Below are 12,946 nucleotides of genomic sequence, written 5' to 3'. Positions count from 1 at the left end.
GCTGAGGGAAAAATGTAGTGTAGTTCTTATAATGTTGCACAGTATTCCTCAAATGCTTTGTCCAGATAGTACCAGAATACTTGTTTCACAAATTAGAATATTGCCCTATTACTGTTTTGTTTTTGTTATTACCTACTTTATTATTATGTCTATTGTGTGGAATGTAAGTCTGTTCCAGGAAGTGAACAGAATAAGAATTTCATCGTGTAGTGTTACAATGCATCTGACAATTAAACTCTTGAATCTTGAATGATCCAATGCAGTTTATCAGCATTTTTTTTTACTAGCCACCAGAGGGCAATCGCCTGGTTAACAAAGACGATGCTATCAAAGTGTTGATTTTCTGCTATTCACTCGCCACCAGGGGGCACTCTCCACTCGTAAATGCAAACAAGCATGTTATTGTTGTGTTGGGGCAGCATTCTATCCATTCATTTTGACTGCCATTGACAGCTATAATATATACAATACAGGTAAAAAATGCATTTTAACTGGGCTGGCATTGAACAAGATAATGTTATAAAATATTCTCAAAATCCCCCCCAAAAAATCTAATGAAATTCCAAAAGAGTTTATTAATCTAGACGCTTGGAAAACTTGGAATAATTATTCTCAGTTTGAGCACAGGTAAACTAAACAAAGGATGTGTTGGATTAAAATGTCTAAAAAACAAATAGGTAAATACCTAGCTGCCATTTCCTGGCACACATGGTCTCCATCATCCAGATTGGCAGCGTTGGCTCCAGCATGGCGATTGCCATGTTCCCAAAACAAATAGCGCCTGTGAAGAATAATTATTGCAGAGGTTCTTCACATTGACAAAAATGACAGCAAGCAATTCTAATTGACCAAATGCACATTTTTATCAGTACTCTGAAAACATCTCATGACATTACATTCAATGTGCTTGTTTAATGTCCTGGTTTCATGTTCTTACCAGCTGCAATGACAATGTATGGATCTCTCATTAGGGTCAACAGTGGTGTCCCCTTCTGACTCTGTTCAAAACAAAGAAACAATCATTTTTACCGTGTTTGATTTAACATAAGTGTTTTTTCCATTTCTTATTGGAAACTTTAATAAAAATGGAATTTCCTGAGTATTAATTCAGTCTCCTCACCTCTGGTTCTACTTTGGTGGGCTGAAGTATAAAAAGCTGCAAAGCTGTTAAACATTTGATGAGATATTAAAATTAGAATTCATCAGTGAGAGAAATCATTCTCGTTCTTGTTGTGAGATATAGTCACTAGTGTGTACCTCCATCAAACAATGCCAGAAAAGCCAGAACGAGGAATGGAGCGGTCTTTCCAACAAACTCATACATGACACTACCAAATGGAGGTCCGACTGTGAAGGACAAATTGGGTTGTTAGTGGAATGGATGACAAACTTAGCCACTTTAAATGTTTTATGGACATTAACAGAATACTAATTCTTAGTGATGGGGAATTGAAGCTTCATGAAGCTTTTTTTTGTGAACATGCCATCAGTGTCTTATTTGTTAAACTTTCGACCCTTTCAAACGTCATTTGTATTGGTAAACACTAAAATAATTAACATAAAGTGTCCTTTTTCGGTCAGAGGAGAAATCTGTTATCAAAAAAAAAACAAATAAACTTAAGTATTGATAAATGTTTGTCCACAAAAAACAATCAACATAAAGTGTCCGACCTCTTCTCAAAAAGAAATAATTATAAATAAATATTTGTCCACTGAAAAATATGAAGCATAATATGTCTTCTTTTGGATTACAGCAGAGATCTGTTCACAAAAATAAATCATTAACTTGACAGGTAACGAGAGACTGCACGTGACAAGTGGGTCGAACCTTTCTAGTATAGGGGAGAATCTGTGTTTTTTAAATAAATTAAATTGAATAACCTACTGAGCATAATTTTTTTTTAATGAATCTATATTTTTCTAAAACATTTAATGAATTCAATCATTACTTTTAAAGGACCTCCAGGGATACCCTTACCCCCATTTAAGAACCACTGCTCTAGATGATGCTCTTAGTTTAAAGTTGATCACAGTACACTAGAACTGTATTCACGTTTTATTGTATCTTTAAACCAATACAATCACAAGTGCTCCATGAAACTTCATTTCTCCATCACTACTATTTCTGTTGTTAGGTGGCTTATTAAAACCGAATGGGACAAAATTCACAGAGGAAATGAGAAGCTTAATATTTTATTCTGCTCTCAACTTCTGTTGATGTAATGGCCAAGTGTCCCAATACTTTTGTTGATATAGTGTCATGACTTTCCAATCTTTTGCCTACCTAAAACGCCCATTGCCAGGCCCCCAAGGGCAATCCCTATCGCATGTCCTCTCTCCTCATCATCCGTGTACACAGTTGCCAGCATTCCCATCCCTGAAAATACAAGCACACACATTATGCTGTACAGTAACCCCTCGCTACTTTGCTTCTCACCTATCGCGCCTTCAGTACATCACGGATTTTTTTTTTCATATTGCAGATAGACGTGCTGTGAAGATTCCCAGCATGCCAGACGTACAAGTTAACTGTAAACGCACACGCCACGGACAATCCTGGGACGTCAAACTACTGGAGTACACATATTTACTTAAATCTTTAAAAATTAAACCTTATACAGTAACTGCAGTATGTTATCCCTTCTCTTTTTCATGTCTTGACTGTCCAAAATTGGGATCACGGGGGGCCGTTGTGAGGTTCACCTATGAGACATTTGTGAGAAACTATACACAATGAAGGAGAAATGGTGTTCGTTTACCTACTCATGCATGAGGAGAACGGAGAAGGACTGCACGTATATGATTCTGATGCGCTCTGGAGAAGTCTCTCCGAACCCTCTCTTTTTATTTGATTCAGAGGTCCCTTGAAGGTTCTAGCCCTAAAAGGGCAAAAGTGCGGCTAGGGGCAGAAAAAGCGTGGCGGGAACCCAGTGTGTTTGTCCATGTATGTAAGTGGAAAATTAATATACGTGTGACAAAACATTCAGTGTAGCAAAACAATCTACAAGATATTTTGTAAAATCAAAAGTAAAGTGACACCTGTCTGCGGTTTGAGCTTGACCAGGCTGGTTTGAGCTGGCCTTCCCATGGCAAAGTACGAGACAGGATTCCTTCTCACGACAACCTTCTCACAGAAAAGCATTTCTTCATTGCAAGCTGTTATATTGATTGTAGCAAATGTATAATCACTACATTTCCAATTATTCCGACAGCCACAATTGTCTTCTGTGTGCGCGCTCGAACGTCAGAGTTTACACTTGAAATTCCAATTTCCAACAAAAGGGAAGAAGATCCCAAAGCTTTCCTTCCTCCCTGCATTCTCTTTCAACATTTGATTGACTCAGAGAACATCCTCCATAATGACGACAAAAAAAAAAAAAAAAAGGAGTACTGTTCTCAACTGACTGGCCAGGCTATCTGTCAATTAACTCAAGGGGAAGTCCTACAAGACGCATGCATTCCGACAAGACACGTGATTGTCTCACGGCACAACAATTGACCTTTGGGGCAGGAGTTATTATAACCCACTCCCGCTCAGAAGCTGAAATCCACTCTTCACTGGTGCCTGCATCTTGTAGGAGTGCCTCGTGAGCTAATTGACAGATTGCCTGGCCAGTCACTTGTGAGCAGTACTACTTTTTTTTTTTTTTTTGCCATTGTGGAGGACGTTCTCTGAGTCAATCACACACCAGCTTTGGGATCCTCTTGCCTTTTGTAATACATTTGAATTTCAAGTGTAAACTCTGAATTTTAATCATGTTTGGTCAGCTACTTGCTTCACTCTACTTAGACATTCGAGCACCTGCTCATAGGGCAACTGCAGCTCACCATCAGCCCGACTACGTACAGCCAAGACATGGAAATCAGAAGGCATAACAGTACAGTTACTGTGTAAGGTTTAATAATTTAAGATTTAAGTAAGTTGTCTATATTTGGGGGTTTGGTCACCATTAACCGCAAAAAACAATTGATTACTGTATTGATGTTTACAAATGATATTGGACAGTCAACAAGGCTCTATAAATGGTAGAACAAGGGATCATATCATTTTATTTCTATAATATACACGTCTTCAATTTAGAACAGTGATGTCCAAAATAGGGCTATGTTCATTTTTTTACAATATGCAAATGACTGATTGATTTTGCGTGCACGAGCTGTTAAAAAACAACAACAACAAAACTGAAGTGGCCCTTGCATCCGTCCATTTTTCTGAATGTGGCCCTCAGAAAAAAGTTTGGACCTCTCTGAATTAGACCAAGGATTAGGCTACAAGATATGGTTTTTTGGTCATGAACGCATGATGGGATACCATTGGATAAATGATTAGTTCTTACCGGCAACAGATGAGCAGGAGGAGCCCACACCTTGAAGTGATCTGGCCAGAAACAGCAGAGCGTAGCTCGATGAGAAGGCGAACACTTCACAACAATAAGAATAAAATAAATACGGGCAAAGACATGTCAAGCATGCATTTTTATTTTCTTTCATGAATAAAGAAAGTATGTATGCAGTGGAACTTACTAATTGTAGAGATGAACATGATACAGAAGCCAATGAATATGGGGAGCTGGTATCCAATCCTAGGGTCAAAACAAGAGGATATCATTTCAAAACAGATGTTTGTTTTATTACTACTATTATGAATAATAATTATGTGATGTTTATAGCATGTTTGAGTCTTTGTCTAGTACAAACGATGATCTACATAATAGCGAGAAAAATGCATAGGAGGATATCGTTAACTCGGCCTGAAATGACCCCTTGAGTAATACAGGTATGTAAATTTAATATTTTTTTCAATTTTATAAACCTACATTTATATTTACTGTATTTGATGCACACCGAGACAACAACCACAACAACATAATGTAACACGCCACCTATGCAATTGCACAGGAGAATTTCAAAATAAATGCGCAATACATGCTTTTATTTTGAATTTTCGCCACGGAGAGATGTTTCATTAACTTGACTCATCCTCCCAATTCCTTTATCCCAAATTATTGTGAGCAACATCAACACACCGCTATTAAAAAAAATCACATTCAATTGCTGATTAAGCACATTTAGAAATGCTATGAAATACAGCAGAAGTCTCCGCTAGCTGCCAACATGAGGACGAGATGTACGGTGCATTCAAATCGAGTCGGGCATTTCACAGTCGGGAAGAAAAAAGGCCGTTAATGCATTGAACATTAACCATATTAATGATGGTTGTTAATAATCTCATATTACTATTCTTTAATGATTAAAAAAAAAAAACCTTCAGATCTTGGAGTTAAATTGAAAAAAAAACCTCAATTAAATCAATGATTTACAAAACTGCTCAGCAAAAAAAAAAAAAAAAAGTGAGCCATGTAATGGTGTCATCTCAATTTTTTTCTTCTATGAGAATGATCATACATTATGATGTCTTATTTGAAAACAAAGCCTTTCATATTCATGGCCCGTAAACGGTTTGCCTGACTTGCCTTGTGTTGTCCTTCGTCAGGAGGGAAGGTGACTAAGCGCAGCTAATCGTGCTCTCACTGACACCCTTTCTGAGAGTGCAGCTGAGACACTAAATACCACCTTGGAGGAGCATGCCAATAAAAGCTAGCGCACTCAGAAAGACACAATATGACGTGAATCTCGCTCTGAGGAATGCGTATGGTGTTAGAAGAGCCATATGTTTGCCCATTCTCAAAATATACTTATAAAAATGTGAATTAGCTCTTCATAAAGTTGTATCATTACTCCTCCATTCATGAGCCATCGTGTAGCTATCCGTGTGTGAAAACAAGCACATGCTTTAGCCACTTATGCAAATGAGCAGGAATTCTGCTCTGTTTGACCGAGAAAAAGGAAATTTGTAGTTTGCATGATATGAAACAACAGAAGCAACATATTGAGCATTTTCATGCGCCTGTTACAATAGCACTACATCTGCTTATTGTATTTACGGGACATAGCATTTGATAATACTGTACCATAAATGTCTCTTTTTATTGACTTTGGCAGCTTTTCAAATCAAAAAGTACTGAGAGAACCCTTGTCATTCTCAATTGTGTGCTTTATCTTACAGCTGCCATTTTTCCATTTTTCTCTTGTCTTTTTCCAATTTGCTCTTCCATTGCTATAATGTATCAAAATGTAAATGTAACAATCAGCATAGTTATTCATGTAATATGTACTTTGTAAATTTTCACTAATCCCAAGCAGTGTTTTAGCCTAACACAAAAACAAAACTTCATGAATATTTACTGCCAACTAGTTTGCCTTTTTTCGTTGTTGATTTCCAGAAATAAGATTAAAAATCCAGGCATTAGAGTCCAGGCATTTAATCTTACGCTAATTATGGTAATGGGGCGAGTGGGAGAAAGCAAGCAGACGGGTGCTTACAGCAGCTCTTGTTAACCAAAATTGTACCACATTATTTTAATTGAAAGAAGCAAGCAGACCGAACCAAGGTCTGAAACGATTCGTGTTCACAAACAGGCATCCCTGAGATAATATTTATTCTGTGTTAAGAATTTTTCAAGCGCGCTAGTTTGAATTGTTTGCTCACCTGTTTTCTCTTATTTTGAAATACCTGCTTTTAATCTGGAAGTCTGCGCTGTATTTCCTGTATGTCATTTAGTTCTTGGTTGTGTTCATGTTATTAACCAAGGTTGTTACCTTCTAGGTTTCACAAAAAGAACAAGCAGACTCACCCTAACATTTGAGTCCATTCTTGCTCACATGCAAGGGGCATTAATCCGATGTTTATTTTGTGTTAAAAATTCCTCAAGCACTTTAGTTCTTAAAGTTTGGTTATAGCTTACTTTGAAAATGGTGTGCTATATTTCCATTTCCTGTTTTTACATTCCCAAAGCTGATTGGCTGTTTCGCGTCACATTTCGTGTCCTGTCGCACCAAACACGTCCTATAGATGTCGCCATATCACACATTCACGCAAACGTTGACCGCAATCCAAATGCGTCGCTTGCTACGCCATCCATGTAGTCTATCTGAATCAAGCATTATTTATTTTCCCAAACTACGGAGAGCCACAACATAAGGATGAAAGAGCCAAATGCAGCTCCGGAGCCGCAGGTTGCCGACCCCTGCGCTACACCATGACTAAATGGATACTACAAAAACCATACCTGTTGGTGAGTGGTCCTATGAAGGGGTTGGTCAGCAGCTGTATGGTGGCCTTGGAGGCAAAAAGCATCCCCACTTTGACATTCTCGTTGATCAGCTTGCTGGTCGAGCGCGGACAGTCTGAAGAGTTGCGCGGCGACGGCGCAACCGCAGTTGCGGCGGCCGCCGTCGGCGTGACCGCGTCGGTCCACCTGCTCGTGACGTTGGAGCCCGACAACCTCACGGAGTTGTCGTACAAGGAAACGATCCTATCGAAGGATCCCGGAGGAGTTTGCTGTTGTGGTGAGGTGCCGTTGGACGCCACGTCCGTTGATTCATCCAGGTTGTACAGGTAGCTGGGGATGATGGGCACTGTTGGGCAGAAAGAGGCATCAGGTGACTGACGAGATCAAATTTGACATGATCACTGACTGCTGCATTAGGCGTGATACTATTTTGAATCACATTACAATCTGAACAAACCAAAAGGCTGATTTGTTTGAACCTCACAAGAGCAAAATAGTGATTTTACAGTATATACCTCATGTGCATAATTATTTATCCCGGATAGCATTATTCAAGCCTGTTCTTTCATAGATGCACTATAAAGAAGTTCACACTTATAAGCAAAGGATTAGTGGCAGCGGGGACATTGGTAATTTGCTTTTATGAGACTTTACACAGATCTGAATTTCATGTGAAATAGGTGAACATATTAGCTGATCGACATCGTTGATCCGATTCGCAAAAACGAAACATTATAGCTGATGCAATCTTGTGCACTCCAATGACGTTATGTTCTGCGAATGTTAATAATCCAAGTTTTATAGCATGTAGAGTTAGATAAATGTATCTCCAAAATGTTATAATATTTTGTGGGTGTGTGTGTGGAAGGGGATGTTGGAGTTTTAAGATAATTTCTAGGGTTCAACTGTTATGAATTTGTCCTAATGTATTTCATTAGCTGTGAATAATTTAGATTTTTGCAATTATTGGGCTGGACCGGTCCCAAGTCCTCGCAAATAGCGGTTGTTGATTGTACAACAAAAAAACAAGTTGATGAAATAGTACTGGTAATTTCTTTTAACACAGTATTACTGTATTTTGTATTAGGATAAGTGTGTTTTACTTTTTTAATAATATGTTAAATACAAGACTCGGCTTATTTTGCTATTTTCATCTTCTGTTTTCAAGAAAAAAGTTATTTTGTGTAAAATTAATTTAATAAGTAAATATTTTTAATGTACAAATAATACCTTTTAAAACATTTTTCAATGGCTCACTTCTTTTCTGGGTTTGGTCATGTGACGCTAGTAAGCTGAGCAGTGATTGGTTGTTACCTGTGTGTGCGTGTGGAGAAGCTCATGAAGTTGACTGGAGATGCTTTTAATGACCACTCACACAGTAGGACATCTCAAACTTCAATAGAAATACTAATTCAATGCACCATACAAGAATGGCGAGGCTGTGCACACATTGCAGAGGGCACGTGGAAACAATTCATCATCCATCCTTATATGTAAACATCCATCCATCCATTTTCAGAGCCGCATATCCTCACAAGGGTCGCAGACTTGCTGGTGCCTATCCCAACTGACTTTGGGCAGTAGCAGGACACACCCTTAACTGGTTGCCAGCCAATAACAGGGCACATAGAGAGATATAACCATTCGCACTCACAAACACACCCAAGAGCAAATTGGAGAGGTGAATATACAGTAACTACCACAAGTGTTTTTTGGAATGTGGGAGAAAAATGCACTCAGGCATGGGGAGATCATGCAAACTCTACACAGGAAGGCTGAAGCCAGAATGCAACCCATGACCTCTGCATGTGAGGTGGACATGCTAACAAGTTTGTTATTTATTTCACAAATCAAAATCTGAACCACTGAACGCCAATTGAAGTTGCAGAGGCTACAGGATCCAAACTTTACTTGACAGGTACAGCATCAGGACCAAACAAAAATGGAGGGGTCACGGTGAGTCCTTTGATCTATTAAGGACTGTTGAACTGTGATCCAAGATAGCGACGAGCATTAAAATAGTGTTTCTCAATTATTTTCTGCAAAAATCCCATTAGGAAAGAGAAAACATTTTGCAAATCCCCCACTTGCCACGGCAACTTGAAATACGACCATTATCTATAATAATAACAATAATATTATCGATTTCAACAAATGTTCACTACTTTTTACAGGGTTTATACAGGTTAAAGATTAGTTTAAAAAAACAGGTTTAAAGCATCAAAGTGCCTAAAGAAAAAAAAAACATATTGAAATCAGAAAAATGTGGAAAAAAACAATATTAAATCAATAAATAATACATGGAAACTGATCTGGAATATTAACACAGGAGCGTCAATATCACATATAACATTTTATCCTGAAGAAAAAGGTATAAAACATTGAGCTAGTTGTTTTCCAGATTAATCATTATTGTGATTAAGAAAAAAAATGTTGACCGATATTTAAAAAGTTATCATTTCTGCACAGACTTTGGCAATGAGAGCACAACTGCACCACCTGGTGCTGTGTATGCGTAAATACACTTCACACGTCAAAATCAAGCCTGTTCTTTGGGCTTATACCCCCTCAGCTAAAGTATTAGCCCAACTACTTGTCACTAGATTGACTGGCGATTAAATAAGTTCCAAATAGCTCATGTAGAGGATTATTTGCATATATTATTTTAGTATCCCAGTTTTTCTGAAGGCTGCTCACAATTAGCCAACAAAATGCCCCCTGTGGTGGAAAACCTGTGACAAGATCAATTTTTACAATGCAGACCTTCTTCAGAATACTAATTGACCCCATGATGATCATACAGAAGGAAACAAGTACTTCAACTTGAGGCTAGTGGCAATTAGCAAACGGGACTAAGGCTCCTCACACATCTAGCAACCTTCACCACAAATTTTTGTCTTAAAATTCACACTTGAACTGATACAAAAGAGCTACATAATAACTAATAAATGAACAGTAGAAGCGTGAGGCAGCTGTTGAACAAAATATAAAAACATTACATTGTAAAGTAAATTCCAGTCATTTTATTACATAACTGACATTTGCAGCATATTCATACTGCGCCGGAGTTTCGCACATGTTGCCTTGTGCTTTTTATTGACAGGAAAGCAGGGCGAGACGCAAATGAGAAATGACATGCAACAAGCAATTGCAAGCAGACTCGAAGCAGGGATGTTCAGTTCAGCACCCTCAGACCCCCGAGGCCACGCCAGTGCCAGGAAAAGCAACTTTATTTAGAGGAACAGGGAAAGGGGAGGTAATGCAGCACTGCTCACGACAAGAACTGACAAGACACAGGCAGAGGCTGCCAATATTGGAAAATCAAAAGATAAAATGGATGTGTGCATTCGGAGCAAGAGTCACATAAAGTCTCTATAAAAAAAAAATATATATATATTGCCTTCCCAGACAAAGTGCTTTCTTGTTAGAGCCATGATCAAATCAACAGCCACATGACACATACTGACCACAAAAGCCACAATTATGTCCTCATGAAATTTGAATGTATGACCGATCACAGCAGATTTCTTTAATATCCATATGATTAGATTATAAAATCATTTTGCTGTGATTTCACACAAATTTACTGAAGAAAGGGGGCACTCTAAAAACCGCTGAATCAAAAAGAACCCAAAGGCCTCACCCAATCGCTAATTGGGTCAATGTGACACAGTGCTTCTCAAAAAATTTTTGCAAAGACCCCCTAGGAAAGAGAAAACCTTTCATGCGTTTCCACTCGTTGCGCCGACTATAAATAGGATCATCGTCTATAAAAATGGTATACAGTAGGTATGCCTAAATTTGTAACCTTTTTAACATAAACCATTCTCCAGAGCCGCCAATCCTCACAAGGGTCGCAAGGCTTGCTGGCGCCTATCTCAGCTGCCTTTGGGCAGTAGGCGGGCGGACACCCTGAACTGGTTGCCAGCCAATCGCAGGGCACACAGAGACGAAAAACCAATCATGCACCCAATCACACCAAACGACAATTTAGTATGTCCAGTTCACCTGGTTTTTTTTGGAGTGTGGGAGGAAGCTGGAGCGCCCGGAGAGAACCCACAAGGGCACAGGGAAAACATGCAAACTCCACACAGAAAGGCCGGAGCAAGGTGGATTTGAATCTGCACCTTTGAACTGTGAGGAAGACGTGCTATTCACTGCCCCACCTAGCCACCCCCCATCAAAAAACAAAACAAAAAAACTTTAAATGTTCTATGATTATTTGTGATGATAATGTTATATGGTTAATAGTGATGTTTTACTATTTTGGATGGTAATAAAAAAAATACAAATACATTTGAAGTTGCTGTTTTAATTTTATTGGTCCAGCTCACTTGGGAATAGATTTTCGTCCATAAATTCCGCAAGCTAAAATGAGTTTGATACCCCTGGTCTAAGTAGAAAGTGTGTCAAAGTGCCTGAAAAAAAAAAAAAGATGTCAATCCTTATTTTACCCAATTACACGTCACTTGGCAAAAACAAATCCTTTTCCCTGGGATCTTTTTATTTTTTTTCGTCAAGGAACTCAGGCGGAATATTTTTCCTCAGAATGTAAAATATTTAACTAGCCCTCAGAATGCACATTCACATAAAACCAAAGAAGTGTTTCAGGCACATCAAGCAAATGTGTTTATATGCACTCACACACTTGCGCAAATGGGCGCACAAATGTATATTGCACTGAACATGAAGTAAATCAAAACTAAGCATTATTATCATTGTAAATGAAGAAGACAATGATTTCCCCAGTGGTCATAATAAAGATTTATGTAGAAGAACTGAAGAAAATGATATGCAACAGATTTACCCCCTATTTATAAAATATCCTTTTTGTTGACCTTTGCACCTTTCAGTTGACTTAATTAAGCACGATAAGTGTGATAACGAACCATGGGAAGCATCGGTGATTTGCCGAGCCCCGGAGGAGTTCGGACACCTGTTGCGCCCAATGTTACAGTAAAAAAAAAAAAGTGTAAGGCGTGTGTGTAACGTTTACACCTACCGACCACAGTCAGCAGCATGTTATCCAACAAGAGAGCCACAAAAACAATGAAGAGAATAAGTTTCCTCGATTGCCTTTCCTCTCTGAGCCAGTTAAGTAAATTAAATTGTCGGAAGGCGTCCAGTCTCCCCATGGTGTTAATTCCGTCGAAATTAGCCGGGCGAGTGGGTGACACGTGGTCCTGTGCAGAGGAACAAGTGTTAAAAGCCATAAAAAGCACTCTAGCGAAAAAGAGCGAAGGTGATGGGTCCCATCTTACCTGGGATGCGCAGAGGTCAGCGGCAGCCTTGGAGGAGCGTGCAGCCGCTGATGCGCTGTGTCTTTCTACTAGCTGCTGACGTCATACGACATGCTACGTGATGGTTCCTATTAGACACGACGATACACAGGCAGACAGACCACCATAATAATCATGACACTGTTGGATCTGTTATTAATCTCAAAACAGAGCAAACTCGTAGCAAGCGACTAGGAAATCCTCAACATTTTGAGTGCGCTTTTTTTCTTTTCTTTTCATTTTTTTGCAGTGATTGGAAAACACTTTTTGATTTTTGTATGGCACGAAAACCAGGTTAAATGACCTGGCCAGGGAATTCCATTAATTGTGCTATTTTATCCTCCTTTTTCTCTGTTAAGCGTGCTCGTGTATCTCTTGATAGGTAACAAGATATAACGTTTGGAAACAATTATTAGAATTGAAAACATTGACACACCGCAATTTAGACTGCTACTCGTTTGAAGGTTGGAAAGAATAAGGAAAAAAAACGTTTCAAAACAGTTTAGGTTTCAGTTTTGATCTCAGAAACAAAAA

The 12,946-nt window shown here is 38.7% G+C and overlaps 1 protein-coding gene across 1 annotated transcript in view; it reads right to left on the bottom strand.

The window, feature by feature from the left end:
- slc18a2 (solute carrier family 18 member 2) overlaps positions 1 to 12,501 on the bottom strand; it is an 18,517-nt gene extending 6,016 nt beyond the window's left edge. Inside the window, exons 1-10 of the mRNA XM_088421386.1 lie at positions 12,395 to 12,501; positions 12,136 to 12,316; positions 7,131 to 7,479; positions 4,525 to 4,583; positions 4,338 to 4,421; positions 2,285 to 2,377; positions 1,258 to 1,347; positions 1,121 to 1,164; positions 938 to 998; positions 686 to 781 (exon numbers count right to left, since the gene is read on the bottom strand). Coding sequence (XP_088277512.1) covers positions 686 to 781; positions 938 to 998; positions 1,121 to 1,164; positions 1,258 to 1,347; positions 2,285 to 2,377; positions 4,338 to 4,421; positions 4,525 to 4,583; positions 7,131 to 7,479; positions 12,136 to 12,268 — 1,009 coding nt within the window. The 5' untranslated portion in view covers positions 12,269 to 12,316; positions 12,395 to 12,501. The remainder of the gene's footprint in view (positions 1 to 685; positions 782 to 937; positions 999 to 1,120; positions 1,165 to 1,257; positions 1,348 to 2,284; positions 2,378 to 4,337; positions 4,422 to 4,524; positions 4,584 to 7,130; positions 7,480 to 12,135; positions 12,317 to 12,394) is intronic.
- Between the last annotated feature and the right edge of the window lie 445 nt (positions 12,502 to 12,946).

This window comes from Hippichthys cyanospilos, chromosome 8 (genome assembly GCF_059441005.1).
Source record: "Hippichthys cyanospilos isolate Australia breed blue-spotted pipefish chromosome 8, RoL_Hcya_1.0, whole genome shotgun sequence".
NCBI lineage: Eukaryota > Metazoa > Chordata > Actinopteri > Syngnathiformes > Syngnathidae > Hippichthys > Hippichthys cyanospilos.
Note: the sequence above shows the minus strand (reverse complement) of the source record. Positions and strands in the feature narration are given on the sequence as shown.